The 22,151-nt window shown below is 36.3% G+C and overlaps 1 protein-coding gene across 1 annotated transcript in view; it reads right to left on the bottom strand.

Annotated features, from left to right (window-relative positions):
- swm (Zinc finger protein swm) overlaps positions 1 to 22,151 on the bottom strand; it is a 370,656-nt gene that overhangs the window by 44,500 nt on the left and 304,005 nt on the right. The window contains exons 17-18 of the mRNA XM_090402359.1: positions 8,459 to 8,656; positions 4,914 to 4,994 (exon numbers count right to left, since the gene is read on the bottom strand). Of these exons, the coding sequence (XP_090258485.1) occupies positions 4,914 to 4,994; positions 8,459 to 8,656 (279 nt within the window). The remainder of the gene's footprint in view (positions 1 to 4,913; positions 4,995 to 8,458; positions 8,657 to 22,151) is intronic.

The raw sequence follows: 22,151 nt of genomic DNA, 5'->3' as shown, positions 1-22,151 counted from the left end.
TCACTGCATTGCTGATAAGAGATGAGCTGATAGTTGCAGAATCAAATTCTGCTAATGAGGAAAAGTGAACCAGTCAGCTTGTTCAATTTTCTACCATGATATCCATGTAGTATGTGATTGCCCATGCAGAAAGATGGATATCATGTGAAAGTGATCACTTCCAAATAGGCTTTTCACCCTCCCTTTGTCTACTTAAACAGTGGACAAATGGAAGGTGAACAGACAGTTAAATAAATGTCTGGGTAGGCACATGGAAGGTGTTGCTTCCAACATTTCAGAGAGAGAGAGAGATTTTCATCGAGCATATGCTTGCTCAAAGCACTTCCTCTTATGTTTGTGTGAGCACTACCCACCCAACACATTGTGTCCAATTAAATCTTCCATTAAAAGGAAGGGGGGGGAGGTGAAAGAGAGAAGGTAAAGTGCAATATAATATCATGAAGGACATCTTGAGAGATATGTCATGTAGATGAAGCATACTATTAATAGTGTTCTGGTTTTTTACATTTTAGAGAATGAAGGACAGCCAAGACATCAAAGCATACTACCTTTATAGCACTAGGTACATGAATTCTTCAGGGAAATGGAGGTATCCATGCCATCTAAATACAGTCCATCTATTAGAGGGTCTTCTCAAAGTATGTCTTTGATCTTCTCTGGTGCATGTTCAATTATCCTTTTTATGCAGATTTTCAGGTAGTGGGGCCATCTTTGGCATGTCTTCAGGAGTGAGTCCATATTGATTTTTCTCCTTGATTTGCTTTAAGTAGATGGCAAGCAAGTCGTATTCAGGAATGTTGCAACTGTAAGAAGGTAGGAACAACATATGGATTTGGATCCCTTTGGCACTCTTTACAGCTGCCTTATCAGTGTAAAGAGAGATTACCAGATGTTGCTGCCACTTTTGTTGTATACTGTCTCTTCGGCTTCTGATAAGTGACTTGCTCTGTTTTTATTTTTTTTGGATTTCCTTCTCATTCCTCCATATTTAGATGTTTGGGAGTAAGCTGAATGGTCTTCCTCACAATTACAGCATTTTTGTGTTTTGGTCTTGCAATCTTTGTTTCATAGTCTTTACATGACAGGAAGTTTGAGATGTAGAGCCTTACTAGGCAGTTGAGATAACCTGCTTTGACAGATGTTAAGTTTTGGTGTGGCGAATGTAAGGATGATGTTCCTTGTGGGAACCATGTGACCATCTCTGTGTATGAGTATTCTCCTCATGGCTGTCACTCACTGATCTTTCATTTTGAAGCAGATCTCATCTGGTACAATAAGGAGTTCCCACTCTGATAGTACACCCCTGGAAAAGTTAAAAGTTTTGTGTATCTATGCATGTGCAGGGGAACCATAATTGTTACCCTCCCTCCCGACAGATGTCGCACAAAGTAAAGTTTCTGAAAGTATGTCTTAGTTGATGATTCAATTGAATGGATATTCTTTACAGACTTTGGAGATCCTTCCAAACCCTTCTGGATGAAGCACAGCAGCTTTTTTCCAAGAGAACATTCCTTGTTGAATGTATTATTAAGAAAAGTAGTATACTGATTGCAGCTTCTGATGTTTTTTGCTTTTTTTCTGAGTTTCTGTTGGTGTTTCTACAGTTTCATGACATGGTTTAGGTTTGCTGAGGGCCTTTATAAATAAGATAATAAAGAAGTGTTGATTTTCATGAGGAGTTTAGCTCAATATTAGAGCTCCCACCTGCCACAGGAGCCACATTGACTGCTTGCTCTCCATCAAACAAAAACTACACTAAGGAGTGAAATGGCAAGGCTACCTTGGCATTCTATACTATGCTATACTGCCACCACTGCAAGCCTTGGGACCCTACCTCCAGACTTACTGTGACACTATTGACTCTTGCAGGCAAGCCCACTAGCTGAATGATCCTGGACAGACTACCCAGGACTAGTCAAAGCAGAGGCCAAAAGTCTCTTGTCAAAGCAGAGGCCAAAAGATGGATGCAAAACTAGTAATAAAAACTCAGAAAAAAGTTGAGTCAAGTTGAGCATAGAAAAAAAGACTATGAATGAAAAGGACCAGTACTCTCACTGTGAGGTGAACAAAATGTGTTTTCTTAAACTGAAGTAATCACTAGCAACGAAAAGAACTGTACCAGCTTCATTTTCAGTTAACTCATTATACAGATTTTCTTGCTTTGAAAGTACCTAACATTTGAGAAAATGTTTACTAGCCTAGTATTTATTCTATAATGCATCAATTTATGATTAACATAGCACAAACATCCATTAATCTTTGGGTCATTTTTTGATACTTCCATTATTGTGGATTGTTCATATGAATAAATCCCTTAATTTGAAAATTAATATCCTCATTTATTTTGTCACGATTATGAACTTCCATTTCTAACAATATCTTTTCTAACTTTCTACTATTAGAACAAGGGATCGATGAAATATGATACTAACAACTAAAACCACAGAAATGCAAATCTTTCAAAAACATAAAAATACCAATTTTAAAGATAGTGCAACAGTGGCAGCTAAAATAATGCTCTATAGTATATATATATACTAAGCTCTCTCTCTCTCTCCCTCTCTCTTGGCATGCAAAGTGATGTTATACATTCATGTTTAAAAAAAAATGCATCACCTGCTTTGGTAATTAAATTTTGGTGATTAAATCAGAATGCTTATTTGAAAAGGAATGATAACACAATAATTGTCACAAATAATGAAGAAGGTAATATAACATTTTTATTTTTGATTATTATTTGGCTCAATTTAGTGCAAAATGAGACATAATTAGAAAATGACAAGATCACCAGTAGGTTCACGGGATCACAAGTAGATTCAACAATTTCTGCTTCTTCAGCCTTCCTGTTTTTACTCATTGGCATAAAGTAACTACCGTACTTACTTTACCCATTTTGAACAATGATTGCACTGATTAACTTAGATTAATTCAAAATTCACATGAACACCTGCCTGTTGCAGAGTGAATATAGAACTGATAAACTGAAATTGGATGCAATCGGAAGTGAACACAACTTCCTGTTTAGCTATCAGTTCAATGTTAGTAAATGTAAAGACATTCACTTTGGTGTAATGAAATATCCAATGTCATTATATTGGTGGGATTATGCCAGAAGAAACTGATCGGGCTAGAGATCTTGGAGTTTTAGCTGATAAGAAGTTGAAGTTCAAAATCTTAAAATAAGTTAGATATTATTATTATCCCAGGACCCCATGGAGTCAAAGATTCATCAAGGAGGTCTGTTTGGTCATACACACAGCTCATCATATCATGCCTTAAACACATTCAATTTCTCTGTAGACACCACACTCTCAGGCAATGCATTCCAATAATTCATAATTCCTCGTGCAAGAACAGGAAAGCAGGGTACTTATGAGTAATCAAAACTGAAAATTCAATTCGTGAACACAGTACCATCTACCGGAATATTTATGATACCTTTTGATGTCAATAAATCGCAAATTTTTAAAAACTTAAGAAAAAAGGTGCTGGAACTGTGTACTGTTGTGTATCGCCAGAAAAAAAGCACTGCTCCTAAGTGATGAAATTGATCTTCCACCTAAGGATAATCATCCATGCCAGAATTTGAAACCTGCATGCTATTGGTTGGAGAGTCGGTAAGTTAACCACTCAGCCAAACAGGCTGGCAGAGGAAGCTGGCAACCCAGGTGAAAAGTTAGATTGAAAACAAATATGATGGGAGCTGATTTAACAGGCCTTTGTGCAAAACCAAATCAAATGCCCCAGAGATGTCAAAGACAATTTCTGCAAACTTCTTTTTTTTCATGCCATCTGTCTAAATAAGCAAGGAAGGCCTCAAATAAATGACAATGTAGAATTTATACTCAAAATTATTATTTTTTTTTTATTAAGAGGTTTTCAGGGTTATGTAGCAGTTGACTGTTATAATGGTTTCTTACAGTATTTAGGTTGGATAAAATTCTTCTGATCATTTTCTGGAGAAGTGGGGGGGGGGGGGGGGGAAACAACACTGTGAGTTTGGAATAGTATGAGGAAGTTCAACAAATTGCCAATGCAAGAAATGGAGGAAAAGAAAGAAAGAAGTCAGGAGATTGGCTTTTTCTGTAGGTAACAATGCAAGCAAATCATCTGAGATCAAAAGTAGTAGTAGAGGCAAGGTTGGACAGAAGCTATGGCCAACAGCTTGCAATAGATCAGACTGGATATGATTCAAATTTCTAATATATAGCCCATTCAGCTTAAATGTGTTGATACATATTATGTGTCAACACATTAAAAAAAAAAAAAAAATCAGCTAACGCCTTTTTATTCCCGTATACGGGGAGTAGGCGAGGCCATTTAGCCCTATCTAACTTTTGGAGACTGAGTGGGCAGTTCAATCTCCACTGGTACCAATCAGAGATAGATGGCCCAAGGCTATCACTAATTAAGCGGTACTCAGTGAAGAGAGATGGCTCAAATGTGCCGCCATCTCGTGGTCCCTAACCCTAACACAATATATTTAATGTCTGAAATAATGTGGGTTCTACGGTCGATTTTCTTGAGTTTACAGGACGAAAAACCCGAGTTTCCAGGAGGAAAAACCTGCTTGCCCATGCCAGAGATCGACTAACTCGGGAACCGGTCGAAAAAAGGCTTAGAAAAATTTCCTCTAGTCGCCGACTAGACTCGAAACCAAGTCTTCCTTCGTGCGGCTAAGCGCCGTGGTTGGCAAACACCCCATCCACTGAGCTACACAGGCTCTGTGTCAACACATTTAAACTGAAAATTATATCAAACAGTAATACAAGTATTTTACATAATTTTCTTTGACCCATACACAAGCATATAACATTTCTCTTGTTTCTGATAATCTTAATATAAAAGTAATTACAAAAATGCACCTGAACTGTACAGTCAAATTATTTATTTAGAAAAACAAATTTACTTACCATTTCAGCATCTCTTCTAGTTTTAAAAGTAAAAACTAAACCTAATTCTGTATCTTCAGTACATTCAATCTCTCCGAATTGCTGAAAGCAAAAACATGGAGAGGTGTAAGAAACTAAACAAGGGAAGGGAGCACAAATCTGATTATATTTCAACATGCATATGATTTTATTATTTTTTTATTTAGTATGGTGATACAAAGGCCTGAACCCTTTTACGGGGAGGTACGGCACCACCTCAAACCCCCCCCCATTTTTATCCGGGCTCAGGACCGGCACAGCTGACAATTCAGACCCATGGCTGGAGAGATCGTCTCAGATATTCCTGACTGTATCCGTGTGTGTGTGTGTGTGTGTGTGTGTGTGTGTGTGTGTGTGTGTGTGTGTTCATGGGACCAAATTGCCTGTTTGCAGGATGAAAAACCACTAAAACTGGGGAGAAAAACCCTGCTGTCCATGCCCAAGACCAGCTAACAGCTCCTCTCGTTGCCTACGGGAATCGAACCTAGGACACTTCTCTAGGCATATGGTTGCGAAGCACAAAGCCACTAGGCTAACAGCGCAGACTATGCATATGATTAGTGTCATATATGTACATAGCCAACACACACACACACAGCTTACTGCATCAAATACTAAGTTTTCTTTTATAAGAGCATACAAATTTTAAATAAGCTTACCATGTTTATGAATTTTTTTTTCCAATGACATTAGACTTATTTTAATTAATCATGTAGAATAAACAAAACAGTGCTGACAGACAAACTTTGGCATGAAACCTACTGATTCTGTGAATGACATTAAGTCTTGTCATAATAAAGTTTTGTGTGCGCATGCATTCACACACACACACACACACACACACACACACACACACACACACACACACACACACACACACACACACACACACACACACAGAGAGAGAGAGAGAGAGAGAGAATGCCTTAAAATTTAATGGGGGGGGGGGGGGGGCTGGAAAGTTCTGATAAACACCTAGAACAAATATCATATTAAAGTAAATTATATTAACCACAAGACAGAATATATATGAGGATATAAGAAATAAGAACATAAGCTACCTTCATAACTCTGCTACTAGAATGTTTTCTTGTGGTTATATCAGTTGCTTTAATACACTTTTTGTTCTAGGTGTGGTTATCAGAACTTTCCAGCCTCCCCTGTATAAGTTTACAACCTTTTATGGGTGGGAATCATGAAAAAAAAAAAAAATCAAAGAGATATTCTAATTATGCATACCATTTTGTAATTTTTTTAAGTATTATGAATGGTTTTTAACTTAAAGGATAAATGACCAGAAATATCATTATACACCCTCTGTCCAAAAAGAAACCAAACTTTTGATAGAAAATAAAACACAGGCCAATTATAATTATTCAAATCCGTTAAGCACATTAAATTAGAGAGAAATGTCAGTATTAGATACTTTCAGAATACAAATGATAAATGGAACTCCCAGAAATCAGAACAAAATATGATCTGATAAATAACAAATTTAAAAGAAAACTGCTGACAGAAAGCTAGCAGGAATTTACAGATATTTATGTAGTACTATCACAGTATCCTGTACACCCCATGATGGTAGATATCAAGAAATGATGATAATGCTATAAATATTAGCAGGATACTAGTTATCTCTCAATCATTTATATATCTGCATTGATTCTGGATTTTTGAAAGCAATTTAGAAAAATTGCTGACATTTGAATCTGTCCTGAATAATTTGAACTTCTTATCAGTGTTAAACTGAATTTATGTACATTAATCTTTAGGACAACATATAAATAAATTAATCTGAAGTGACTAAGTCTGGACTCAATAGCATGATATTAATCTGCCTCCCAACCAAATTTAAATGGTTGGGAGGTAGATTAATAGTATATGAGAGAATTATCATCTAAAGTTGTCTGGAAATTTTAGATTAGGGTTTTTTTTTTTTTTTTTTTTTTCATACCCCACCTTTATTTCTTACAGTAAGCAATTTTTCCCTAAATTTTAGCAGTTGTGGTTCTTGATTTAGACAAATCTATTAAAGTAAATTCTCCTAATTTATTTTCACATTACTGATATCAGTATCAAGAAACACAATTTTATAATTTTTCACGACTTTCCATAATAATTTCTCATAATTTGATTAGAACTCAATAGTGATTCAGTATACATGCAGATATCAATTTGACTGGCCACTGTAAAAAAACTGCTATAAAAACTGAATTTCATACTTATGTTTGGAAAGAATGTTGAAATTTTTTTTTCAGTAAAAAGAGTAATGACCTATGTACAACATTCAGGATGTTATAAAGAGATAAGCATTATTTTCAGACTATCATCATCAAAATCCTGATATGTATCCTCAAGAGGTTGTCAGGACTATCAGACTATTCATGTATTAAATCTCTGTTGTTTTCGATGTAAAGTTAACACTCACTAGCAAACTCTACTATTACAAACTATCTCACTATTACTACTGAAAGGTCCTAATGAAAGCTGCAACAGAAATTATGTGAGCTTGTATAGATTTCATCACACCACCATATCTACCTGCAACATTAAAAAATGAAAATACTATGAAGGGTGCTAGGGCCTCGATGCACAACTGGCTTTGTTCTCAAGGTCACTTCATTCTTTGTCTTCACTGAGTGTGGATTGTTTAAATGCCTCCGATAATACTAGATTGACTTAGCAATATCAGTTTGTAAATAATTTTAGCTAGTTAAATTATTTATTTGCATTCCAATTTCTGCATAGCGCCCCCCCCCCCCCCCAGAAACTTTGATATGAATCATGGCATCGATGGAAATTTGAGCATGAAAAGGTATATGACAAGGTGCCAAGAGAAAAGCTGTTCAAAACACTACAATTACATAGTGTAAATGGGACATCATATCATGCAACACATACATAATATATATTTCAACTGTAAATTGAAAGTACAGGAAGATGGTTTCATGTTAAATCAAGTATGAGACAATGGTGCACGTTATCTCCAATATTATTCATCATCTATATATCACATTTTGAATAAATTGCTGTCTAAATGTGAAAAGTGGAATGACATCCATTAGATGTTTATGTACTGCAAAAAGCCATACAGTGCTACAACAGTGAAGGAATGGAGCATCAGGTCCCTCTGACTTTCATCTCTTCATTTTATGAAAGCAACTCTCCAGAATAGGTCAATATGCTCTAAAGATAGGTCCTTGTGCATGTTCACAAAAAACATTATAAAGATGGAATTTCTTGGTAGCTATGTAGTGGAAAAAATTATCCAGATGGTCAGTGCTTAGAAAGGATGCAAGCTTGAAGCACAAAAAAAAAATAAAGTAACTTCTTGTTAATCAATCCTAAGGTTATCTTTTATCTGAATGGAATGTCATTTCCTATTCTATTCCATCACTAAGATCTAATCAAGAGACCACTACTAACTCAAAATTTTATTTGAAGATGCTTTAAAGTTTTTATTTAAATGTTATATACTGAGTGACGCCATGCTCATATCTTAAATTATGATATCATATCATACTCACCGAGAAATGATTTGACAAGCTCTCTTTGTCAGTCAAACGATATCCTCTTGTTAGTACTTTGCGTGGTCGGTGGTCAACGGTTGTACGAATACGAGTCATAACTCCTCTCCCTCTTCCTCGAAAAGTGCCAGTTATTCTTCGAGACAACCCTCTTCCTGACCTTCCACGACCATTGTCCAAGAGACCTAAAGCTCTAGCCTAAATATTGTAGGAAAACGATAACTGAGGATATAATTATAATATAATAATATAATTTATATAATTTTTGATACTATTCTCAATGTTCTTGGACTCTAATCAGAGAGAAATAATTACTTGTACAGTACATTAAATTTTGAGGTTAGAATTTTATCCTTCATATCACAGATGGTAACTGACTAGAACATGCTGAAAGAGGAACGCTAAAAACTATTTAGATTAAAATCATGTACACACACTACATGACATGTATAATTTTTTCTTACTTGTCCTACTAAGAGTATCAGCATTAAGCTCAATGCAATAAAAGACATTTTCTTAAAGGTGGGTGATGGAATAATACAGATGTCATTTTTGTATTCAATGGACAATTAAGTTAAAATCATCTGCTTTTGGCTGAGTAAAAATGTTGTCTTCAGTTTATTTTTTTAAGAATTGCAATTTGTCTTCGGTACTTTTTTTCACACACACACCATACTAACAAAGCAAAGAGACATCCTAACAGAAATATACCCGATACATAGAAATATACAAAACAATGCTGTGTAAATGATGTGCATGTCATTTCAAAGAAAATAAAAGGGGATACCCAAATATAATCAGAATTATTTTTAAATAAAATTTTTATTAAAGTTTATAATACCATATTCTAGTCTCCTTCAAAGTACTGTCCATGTGAGTCATTGCACTTGTTCCAACATTTTTCCAATAAACGTGGAGAAATTTATGTATAAGGATTCAAATCATCACTGGAGTACTTAATGAAGTACTCCAGTGTACCAAAAAAAAAAAAAAAAAAATCATGTTTTTTTGGCACAAATATTAATGATATTAGTCATGCCATTCAAATATACAAAGGTAAAGTGAAAGAACTAAATCTCTTAGTTGGAACTAATGATCTGAAAGGGAGAGGTATTCTATAAGGGAGGATGTAAAGGAGTTGTTGGACAAAGCAAACATGAAGAGCAAGAAGGTAAAATTTGGGTGAGTATTTTGATCCTCTGTGAGTAAACAAGGCACAAATTTAGCTGACATGTTTCATTTGCAAATTTCTGTTAAAATTCACTGGCACAAACTCCATTACAGATTTGTCTCTTCAGAAACTTGCTCAATGGTCTTTCGATGATCTTCATTGATTGCCTGGCAAACCTTTTTAATGTTTTCATCATTTCTACTTGTCGAAGGTTGGCCAGATCATGGTTAGTCTTCAACTGACATGTCCCCATTTTTGAAACAGGAAAATCACTCATATACCTGCATTTTACCTAAGGCATTGACTTTAAAGGCTTGCTGAAGCATAATAATAGCTGCAGTTTTAACCAAAAGAAAACAAATCAGTCACACTCTCTGTTCCTTGTGGTCAGCCAACACAAAATTGCCAAACTTGCGAATAGCATTAACAAAAAAAGCAGCCAGAACAACGAAGCCGTTTACACAAGATGTGTCACTTGCCAGACTGGCATGAAAAACTGCATGCTCACAATGCCTAGTGGCATCATCCATAACTAGAAAATGTGCACACGCCAAATTCAGATTCTGGTTATTTTGGGGTACTTCCTCGTACATGTATATATTAGTGAGTATCACATTCGTTGTGAACAAAAATGGCAGGTAGAGTTTAAATCTATTTGGCATTATCAGTTGAGTTGGATGCACCAAGCTTGAATTATGACAAAAAATAAAAAGTTTATGTTTCCCCATGATTGTAGTGGTGCTTAAACTACTAAAACTGATCTCTGGGTGACTGCAAACATTTACTATGACAGAAAATATCTAGTTACAGGTTCACAATGCTGTGTGAAGATTGGAAATTAATAACCCACTTTATTATTTTTGTTTTAAAAAAAGTGCAAAACTTATCTTTTCCTATATCACAGAATGTGTCAAGTTACCATGTGATATATGATAATGGTAGACCTGCACCTTATTTAAAATAAGGCAATATTTTAACTTTAGCATTTTTTACAAGTAAAAATACTTCTGCAAAACGAACCTTATGCAAGTTATTGTAGACCCCTGGATATGCCTAAAATGTGTGCAAATTCCATGCGACCACAGCATGACCATAGTTTTTAACCTATAACACTCAAGTAAGGAAATTCCCATGTAATTCTCAAATTAATTTATCATCCTTTTTTATAGATGGATGCTAAAGTATGAGAGCTCTACTCTACTCATTAGAATTCAATCTTCTGACCAGGTCTTATAAATAATACAGTGCAGTCTGAGTCTACATCCACATCTGAGTTTTTGGATGAATAACATTTCATCCAGCTGCCTTTCTACATTTCTAGTTTCTAATAGTTTTGTTCACGTCAAGTATTAAATATACTGCTGATTATATTTCTCTCAATTATTTTCTATCAATGTCTTCTTCAACTTATCTTCATATTTTATACCATCATTATCATCTCCAATTCATTTTGTATATTCATACAATTCACAATACACACCAAAGCAATTTGCTGCCTTTCTGATATTTATCGTTTATATTCTCAGCCAAATATGAATTGATGTTTGTTGTTTAAGAGATACTTGTGCCATGAGAGGTTTCTTTAAATTAACATGAAAAACACAAGGAATAAGCAATACAATTTATTTGTTTATTATTATTATGGGCTACTCCATGGAATCCTTAGACTTATCAAGGGAGTTCGTAAAACTAACCAACAACCCTATATCCATTCCCATGTGCTGCAATTTACTGATAAGAATTCCATGTGGTATCCTAATGAAATTTGCAAAAGGCATTGACAGGATACCATACAGTCCCCAAAATACAAGATAGTTTTTGGGGACAACACAACATGGTTTTACAAAGGGCACGTCATGTCTCAGTAACTTGCTCACATTTTATAATACAGTGACAGCTGAGTTGGATCAAGGTAATGGGTTTACAGTGATACATGATGTACCCTTTGTAAAACCATGTTGTGTTGTCCCCAAAAACTATCTTGTATTTTGCTCTTGATCAACTTCTCCAGTATCTTGACAACAACTGATGTGCTGATCAGTCAGTAATTTGCAACATCAATCTTGGAGCCTTCTTTATGCAATGGAACTATTTTCCACTCTTTCCACCCACTTGGGACCAACCTAGACTTAGATTAAACAAATGTGGTCAAAAGTGCTGACAATCCCCTAGCAACTGCATGTAAAACTTGTGCTGGTATACCATCTAATCCCATAGCACTGAAAAATTTTGATAATCTTTTTTTCATTTCACTCCATCATTTCATTTACGTTAGTTCCAATATGAGCCTTTGCCTCTCTTGTTACTGCAACATCTCCACCTGGATGGTATACTCATGCAAAGCATTCACTTAGTAATTCTACTATTCCAACTGATTCAGTTACCTCCCTACCATCAGCTTTCATTAAAATCATTCTGCCATAAATATTCTTTCTTTTACTTGCAGCATATCGAAGGAAAAGTTTGGGATTATCTTTGGCTTGCACTGCTGATTTCCTTTCATATTCTGCTTTTTTTTTCCCTTACAACACTGGTTGGCCTTCTGGCCTGTGCTTTGTATTACTCATGTGTCTGCTGGTCACCTTCCTCTTGAATTCCCTCCACATTTTTTTTTTTTTTTCAGCTTAATGATGATATTCATCCATTTAACTCACACTTCATTTACTTTCCTGACTCTAGGTATGCAGTCTGCACATATATTTGAGGGAAGTAATAGCTTCTTTGAGGTAACACTCCTTTACCACTTCCCATGCACTATCAACATCTACCCCCTGCACATATACTCCCTCTTAACTGAAAATTCCATGCATTTAGATGCCTCCCAGGTCCTGACCATATGATCATTCCCACCAACTGGTGACAATGTAGTCATATGGGTTATAGACAAATTCTCAGATGCAATTACTAGATCGAGCAATCTCAAACCCCTACATTCCATTACATGCTGTCTCAGGTAATTATTTCTTAGTATCTGCATAAATTCCATTTCCATCTTCTCATGTGTCCTCTCCTTCTTCCTATGTTTCCCATAGTTGAACCCCCCCCCCCCCCACACACACACATAATTACCTGCCCTCCATTCATTGAACCTATTTGCCTATGCATACTATCCTTATCATCTGTTCCATCCCCTAGTCCAGCGTTTCCCAAATGGTGGGTCACGACACAGCACTGGGTCACGAAAGCTAAATGCCGGGTTGCCTAAAAAAACTCTCGAAAACCTAGGTGTTTCGTTTTGGGGTTTTCTTTTTTTCACGAAACTCTAAAATACAAATAAATAGTGTTTAATTGGGACTAATGAATAAATAATTTAATTAATAGAGACGAAAAACGCTCTCCGTCTGCATTGCCATTTCACAGTCTCTTTGTTCACGATAAAGTAGCTCAACTAATGCTGAGGCTGCGCGGCGACAATCGCGCCACCAGCCGAATCGTTGGTGATCTGGCGTTTGTTTTACTCACCTACCATGTACTCACTCTGCTTGATCAATTTGAGTTAAGCATTCAAGAGAGAGAGAGCGTATTTTTTTTTTTTGTATTTACTGATTATGTGTACCTTCGGCTGAACAATCGCAATTATTATAATTGTTTCTAAATAATTTATTTCATTCTTTCTTCATATCGCTTGCCATTACCCATTTAATGATGGATAAATGGGTAATAAAACAGCAAACAATGTGCCAGTTACAAACTCTTCGATTAGCACCAATGAACAATCGAGTGACATGCAGCCAGGCATGAGTTCTGAGAACAGCACTAACAAACGGCCACACGATGTGTTGTCTACTACTCTTACAAAAAAGAAGATGTACTGGACCCGACAGTATTCTGAGGATTATATACAATTCAGCTTCATCAGGAGTACTGCTGACAAACCATTATGTGTTATTTGTTGTACGGCACTTTCAAACGAGTCCACGAGACCTTCAAAGTTGAAGCGACATTTGGAATTGAAGCATCTGAACTAGAGTAATAAGCCAATAGATTTCTTTATAAATAAAAAGAGAAAACTAATTGCTACCAAGAAGACTATGTCTTCAAAATTTTCTCAGGGAGCTCAGTCTGAAAATCTTGTAATGGCTTCTTATGAAATATCAAAATTAATTGCTGAAACTGGTTATCATCACACAGTTGCCGAGAAATTAATAGTTCCAGCAATGAAAATGTTAGTATCTCGAATATGTGATAAAAAACAGGAGAGCCAAGTAAATATGCTAAATGCTTCTTTATTATAATAATAATAAATGAAAACTCTATGAACATTCAAATCTGTTTTATTTTACCTATTGGACATAAAAATTTTAATGGGTCACAAAGATGAAGGATTAAAATAACCGGGCCATGGAAAAAAAAAATTTGGGGAAATCTTGCCCTAGTCTATATGCAACATCCATTATATTCTGTTCTATTGGCCTCTATCTCACACCAGATAGCCTCAAATGTGCTATTTTCACAGGCCTGCAGTTTAACTTCTACTCTCTTTGGTTGCAGTTCGTTGGCTAACATCAATAACACTCTTCCCTGCATTTTTTTTCTTCTCTATCCTCCCTGAACACACTATACCCTTCACTTTCTATCCCACTAACTATGTCATCTTCTGTCAGCCATGTCTCACTATTGCCAATAACCTTTGGCCAGAATGAACTAACCAATGCCAAAAATTCACCCCCCCCCCTTGTTCCAAATGCTCTTGGCACTAGTGTACATAAAGTGCAAAAGCCTCTTAGGTCCACCACTATCCTAATGCTGTATATTAACTATCCCATTCTGGTTTGTTACTAGTGGTACTGACTTAGGCATTTTATACCCATTCTTACACTCAACTGCCTCACTGATGTCCTGCATATCCACTCTACAGCTCCCCCCCCCCCAAAGCTTTTTGTTTCCCTGATTTTGCATCCACCTTCACTTCATTCAACAACACTTTTTCCAGACTCTGAACACCAAATCCATTCAGGTGCAAACCATCCTTCTTGTATTAGTCCTTTCGCCAGACAAACTCACTCCACACATCCACAAACTCCACATTTTTTTCCCCTGCATAACCTATGCATTGAGTCATTTGCTATTATGGCCCTCGTTCTCAGCTCTACTCTGTCATAACGCAGTAACAAACTCACTAACTTAACTTCCTCACTCTTTTCTTTTGCTACTTCCAGCAATTCTTTCATGTCCTCCTTCATGCTACACTTCTCTCCTTTCAAATTATTCATTCCAGCCAAAACAATCAACTCTTTCACTTTACCCTTTTATGCTCTAATAGCCTCACTAACATCATTAATTTTTGCACCCAGAAAGAATGATTTTGTCAATCTCTAGCTTCTTATGGTAGAATCTCTGCACAAGACTCGCTCTTTCACTTTCCTTTCTTTCTTAAAGCCGTATATTTCAGACTGAATATTACAGGTTATTATCCGTAGTGACAATAGTTAATTGCAAGCAGAATGCAACACAGTGGACTGATTTGAAAAAGTAAAAGCTGCATGATGTTACACATACAACTAAGGAATATTGCAATATTAATTATTAATTAGCTGTTTAAAAAAAATATTGAGGTGTGATTAAAATAAGATATCTTATTTTAATCATATCTCTATGATTTTAATCATATAAAGACATCTTTCCATATCTTAGATAGAGAGAGGCAGTTATTTCGATTTAAGTTTGGACAGTGAAGTAAGGCATCAGTGTTTTCTTTAAAGAAGCATTCAAATGTAACTTCATAACTTCAAATGTAACTTCATAGACTACAGTTAGGTCTAAGAAGAAAAAAACAGGTAATGTTTTTTCTTGCTTCTGGAATCCAGCTTCTATATATAATGTTAAAGTGAGCACTTGGTCACAGCAACCACATTTTTCTCTAAAACCAGCTTGTTCAATTGGGACTTGCTGCGGGATTGTATAGACAATCTGTTTTACAGAAGGAGTTCCAACATTTTATAGGTGCAACCCAATAAAGCAATAGGTCTGTACCGTTTTGCCTCCTGGGGTGGTTTTCCAGGTTTAAGAACAGCAACTAGTTTTGACTTCTTAAACTGGCTGGGTAGTCAGCCAGTCAATAATTAAGAAGAATTCAGAAAGCCATTTTATAGTATTTGGCCTACTATTAATCAGAAATTCAAGATGGATACTGTTGAAGCCTGGGGCCTTGCCTGCATTGACATCTTTTATGATGGTTTTACTTCATCAATAGTAAAGATTGAGGCATACTGTGAGAAAGCAGGAGCATTTGCTTTTAATGCTCAAAGTTCTTTCTCAACTTTCTTGGTATGTTCACGGTCCCTAGGTGCCCTTTAACGATTTTTTACATTGACATTTGACATTGACATTTTAACGATTTGATTTTCTCAGGAGAGATTGTTATGTTTTTTCTTTTAGGTAGATTAGGAAAATCTTTTAGGAAAATCAGTAGGCCCTGACAGGATCCCAGTGGAGGCATGGAAGGCACTAGGGGAAGTGGGAATTGACCTGCTGTGGGACCTGTTCATAAAAGTTTGTCAACAGGAAAATATACCTGAGGAATGGAGGGAAAGTACTCTTGTCCCCATCTACAAAAGTAAAGGAGATGCCCAAGACTGTAAGAATTACAGAGGAATAAAGTTGATGTCCCACACAATGAAGATCCTAGAGAGGGTTCTTGATGGAAGACTGAAGAAGGAGGTGGAGATTGCAAAGGAGCAATTTGGCTTCATGCCTGGTCGATCGACAACAGATGCTATCTTTGGGTTACGACAGATGATGGAAAAGTTTCGAGAGAAGTAACTGGAGCTACACCTGGTTTTTATTGATCTGGAGAAAGCGTATGATAGAGTGCCAAGGCAAGAAGTATGGAGATGTTTGAGGGAGAAGAAGGTACTGGAGAAATATGTCAAGTTGGTGCAGGAGATGTACAGAAATGTGAAGACAAGAGTTCGAACCTGCCTGGGAGAGACAAAGTTTTCCAGTGACATTTGGCTTGCATCGAGGGGTCAGCATTAAGTCTGTTCCTGTTTAATATTGTGATGGAGGTGGTGACGGAGGAGGTGAGAGAAGATGCACCTTGGACTATGTCGTATGCAGATGACATCGTGCATCCCACGATGTCATCTGCATACAACAAGACTGTGTGCAGAATCAAGAGAAGTAGCAGCAGCTAAACTGGAAAGTTGGAGGAAAGTACTGGAAGAGAGAGAGAGGTATGAGACTGAGAAGAAGTAAGACAGAGTATATGTGTTGCAATGTGGATGGCAACCAGGAGACAGATCTAGAGCTGGAAGGAGATGTCATCAGGAAGGTCAGTGACTTTAGATACTTAGGTTCAACAATGAAAGAGGATGGTGAGGCTGAGAAGGAAGTGGGATGCAGGATACAAGCAGGATGGAAGAACTGGAGAGAGATGGCTGGAGTGCTATGCGATAAGAGGATGCCGATCAATCTAAAAGGCAAAATCTACAGGACAGTAGTGAGACCAGCTATGACATATGCTATGGATACTGTGGCCCTGAGGAAAAAATAACATCAGCAGGATGGAGGTAGTGGAGATGAGAATGCTTAGGTAGATGTGCGGTGTGACCAGAAAGGATCGTCTGAGAAATGACTATGTAAGGGGCACGGTGAAAGTTACAAACTTAGGAGCAAAGATACAGGAGTCGAGATTGAGATGGTTTGGTCATGTGACGAGGAGGGAGGAAGAGTATGTGGGAAGAAAGGTCATGCAGATGGATGTGCAGGGGAGGAGGAAACGCGGATGGCCAAAGAAGAGATGGAGGGAGATGGTGGAGGAGGACTTGAGGATGAAGAACTTGGATGTGGCTACAGCCCAAGACAGGAGGTTGTGGAGGAGACTTCACCACAGCCACCTTACTTAAGTGGGAAAAGCTGCAGAAGAAGTTGTGGATAGTTTTTGGAGAAGTTTTCAAAGTTTTTCTACTTGATCGTTTGAAGTCAAAGCTTTCAACCATATCAATCCATTTTGTTTTTCAAGATGAGTTCATGTTACGTAGTAATTCATCTACTATTTCAGGATCTTCACTTTTGAGGAACTCTCTATAAAGATTTTCACTCTCTTCATTCCAACTGGGAACATAATCTTTTCTGTAACCTCTAGGGATATATTTTTTCTCAGTCGATATGATTGCTCCTACGAATCACTTCTATTCCGCAACTCTAGCAGGTATCCATCAAACACATTTATCCAATTCATTTGCAAAATTTCTGCAATTTGCTTTTTTTAAAATTCTAATGCCATCGTGATAAGGATCTTGCTATAGGTAGTGTCATACCAATTTCTAATCACACCAGTCGATGTTGACTGTGTGGGAAGTTAGAAAGTACATATCATCTTGCTAGTAATGGTTGCCTTTCTGTGTTATCAAATTAATAATCTTTCTCTAATAAAATCCCATTTAATTGGTAGAATATGAGCCTTACCCGAAATACCTTAAAGTGAGCCTGGACAGGAGCCGACCTATAAAAGGCACATCATCAACCTGTCCAACAAAATTAAAAACAAGAAATATTATTTCAAGGCTTGCTGGAACAACATGGGGTTGTTGGGCAGAAGTCATAAGGTCATCTGCACTAGTACTCGCATTCTCTGCAGCAGAATACTGTATCCCCATCTGGGAAAGAAATGCGCATACTAACATCATAGATATCCAGCTAAACTCTACCGTGCACACAATTAGAGGGACACTGAGAAGCACCCCTCTCCCTTGGCTGCCTGTCCTATCTAACATTGCTTCACCAAATATACAGAGAAGACAAGCTTTGATTAAAGAATTTAATAAAGTAATGAGCAACCTGCTCCTCCCCTGCACCAGACTCTCAAAAATCCAACTGGTCTTCGACTAAAATCAAGAAACCCTAAAATCATGGACCAGAAAGAGTTTCTGGTCCATGAACGAACTCTCTTTGGCTGCCTTACCATCAACATCTGACACACGGAGAGAACACTGATCCAACAATCTCCCAACAAATAGCTTCCTGGTTGAAGATCCCTGTGCCTGGTTTTGCTCTTCCTAGGAAGATTTGGTCATCTGTCAACAGAATCAGAAGTAACTAGGGAAGATGTGGCTACCTCCTACACAAATGGAAACTGTCCACCCTTATTGTGATTGTTCCCCCATAGCCCAGACAATCACTCATGTTGTGAACGACTGCCCAAGGTGACAATTTTATGGTAATCTCCAAGACATCCATGAGGTGACAGATGAGGCCCTGGATTGGCTTTCTGGACTAGACATTAACTTACAGCTGTATTGTATTCTTCTTGCCATAAGAATAAATAAATAAAATAAATTTAATTAATATCTCTTAACCTTAATATCTCATTTAAGGAAGTCGATTATCACCAATACTCTTCAATATATATATATATATATATATATATATATATATATATATATGGAAAAAATTTCAAGAGAATGGAGGAAAAACAAAATCATAGGAATTAAAATAGGAAATAAAGAATTAATCAGCCTTATGTATGCTGACGATCAAGTTATTTTTGCAAAAAATGAAGACCAATTACAGAAAAATTTACACGTATTGAACAAAACAATAGAACAGTATGGCATGAAAATCTCAATAAATAAAATGAAATCAATTGCATTTCAAGGTAAAGAAATTAAAAGATGCAAAATAGTCGTCCACAACAAAGTAATAGAAGAAGTGAACTAATTTAAATATCTAGAAAATTACATAAGCCCAAACTGGAGAAATCGACACTGCATATAAAAAGCAAAAATTTCTAGCAGTCATTGGAATTTTGAACAGACACTCCAGTAAACAGATGTCTAGAACAACCCAAATAAAACTATATAAAATAATAGCCAAACCAGTTCTGAAATATGGCAGTGAAACATGGACTTGGGGAGAACGAGACAAAAGACAAGTGGAAGCTGCAGAAATGAAGTTCCTAAGACCGCTCGCAGGCTATAAAAGAATAGACAAGATAAGAAATAAGAACACAGTTATCCATAATTAACATAACAGAAGACATCACAAACTATAGAAAGAACTGGAAAAACCAGCTCAGAAAAACTATAGAAAGAATGAATGAAGACAGATGGCCATATATTGCTTGGAAATATAAACCAAAGGGACACCGATCAAGAGGAAGACCCAGGAGGAGATGGGCAGAAGACTTTTTAAAACCCTTGAAAAAGTTACAGGCAAACAATTGCCTAATATAGGAAGTCAACAAGATCTCTTAACCTAGTTGGATAAAAAGAGGACTGCTCCATTACAAACAGGTTTGCTTTTTTTTTTTTCACTTTGATATCAAATTTTAGGAACATCGTAATTTTACCATATTATTTTAAGTCTTAAGTTTGGCAGTTAAGAAACTGAATAAGTTATTTCTCATACTAAATACATTTTTAAAAACATCGAATCTTATATTTGGAACAACAAATATAAAATTCAATATGTGGTTACATTTATACTGCTTGAATATTTTTATAAAATTTTTTTTAAAAAAAAGTAGCATATAATTTTGAAAAAAAATTTTGCGCAGTTTTTTTTTTTTTTAAATCAGTACAAAGAAGAGAGAACAGCAAGTTGAACTTCGATACCAGACTTTTCAGATTACTCTTAAAGAATGCATCTTTGATATTCATCTAATAAAATGTCTTTGTTGGGGAAAAGAAAGGCAGAAAAAAAAGAAAACTGTGTGAACATGACACTTCATAAACAACTGAATGCAACAATGAATCAAGACATATCTTTTTTAGCTCCAGTTTAACATGCACTGATGGCAGGTCAGACCAAAGCAGTGCTGTTTTCATTTGTATTGTTCATCTTACATAACAGCATTAAAGAAGGCTATGAAACTTCTCTAAAAACAAATACATTAAATACAAATCTCTTAATTAAACACAAATTTATTGTTTTAATACTGACCATAATGTAATGCGTACAAGCATTCTTTGTCAACCAGTTTCGCTAGCAAACTGTCTAGCTTTATCAAGGCGTTGACGGAGGAGCATAAAAAAACACTAATGCAAATTGAAAGGAACATAAAAACGTTGTGAACAATCTAGTAGCTAAGGTTACATGTTCGCATGACAGAGACTGAAAAGACTAATTGTTCTTATTCATTATCACGCATACGTGTTTGTTGTAAACGCATAATGTGATTACTGGCTAGCTGTAGTTCAGATGGATTTAGAAAGAGGATCAGGTTTTTCCACGAACTGTTTAGAATAGTACCCTGATTTCTGTTGAGGTTTCCGCCGGTTATTAACACTATTGTGGCTTCCTTGAATAAACGATGTCTGTGGTCGTCATCCAAATATGGCATGGAGCTGTTTTGCCACTCTATCAAGGCATTGACGGAGGAGCATAAAAAAATAGTAAATGCAAATTGAAAGGAACATAAAAACGTTGTGAACAATCTAGTAGCTAAGGTTACATGTTCGCATGACAGACTGAAAAGACTAACTGTCCTTATTCATTATCACGCATGCGTGTTTGTTGTAAACGCATAATGTGATTACTAGCTAGCTGTAGTTCAGATGGATTTAGAAAGAGGATCAGGTTTTTCCACGAACTGTTTAGAATAGTACCCTGATTTCTGTTGAGGTTTCCGCCAGTTATTAACACTATTGTGGCTTCCTTGAATAAACAATGTCTGTGGCCGTCATCCAAATATGGCATGGAGCTGTTTTGCCAATCTATCATGTGGTTAGACATACAGAAATGATCTACTAAGCCGGAAGAAATACTTCTGTTGTGGTTTACATCAATACTATTTGATAAGAAATTGACCTGATGAAAGGGATCACTAGAAATGTGCTGGGAGTTTGATTCTTCTTGTCTGGGGTTGTCACCATATAGATATCTTTTGATGATGTTCCAAGGATATCCATTTTGTGATAATGTGTTGGCTATTAGTGAGAGTTCAGTCTGTGTATCCTTCTCTTCTGATATAAACTTTCAAGCTCTATTTTTCAACATGTGGATAATGCTCAGTTTGTGTGTTCTGTGATGGTTTGAAGTGTAATGAAGATATCTTCCAGTGTCTGTAGGCTTTCTGTAAATCTACAGAAATATAAATCTCTCTCTAAATCCATCTGAACTACAGTTAGCCAGTAATCACATTATGCATTTACAACAAACACACATGCGTGATAATGAATAAGAACAATAAGTCTTTTCAGTCTCTGTCATGCGAACATGTAACCTTAGCTACTAGATTGTTCACAACGTTTTTATGTTCCTTTCAATTTGCATTTACTATTTTTTATGCTTTTCCGTCAATGCCTTGATAAAGCTAGACAGTTTGCTTTATCAAAACTGGTTGACAAAGAATGTAAGATGTTTGTACACATTACAATATGGTCAGTATTAAAACAATAAATTTGTGTTTAATTATCAAATGACCAAATATGTTTAATTTCAACAAATCTCTTAACCTAGCATTTTGCAAGTTTGTCAAATTTATTATGTTTCATGTCAATTACTGTTGCATTTTCAATACCAAGAACTGAGTGTCTCATTTGTCCTATGTAGATCCCTGAAAAGAAATTGTGAAATAAG

The sequence above is a fragment of the Typopeltis vanoorti genome, chromosome 13 (genome assembly GCF_054136105.1).
Source record: "Typopeltis vanoorti isolate ZY-2024b chromosome 13, IOZ_Tvanoo_1.0, whole genome shotgun sequence".
Taxonomy (NCBI): Eukaryota; Metazoa; Arthropoda; class Arachnida; order Uropygi; family Thelyphonidae; genus Typopeltis; species Typopeltis vanoorti.
The sequence above is the reverse complement of the archived record's forward strand: the minus strand, read 5'-3'. Positions and strand labels throughout refer to the sequence as shown.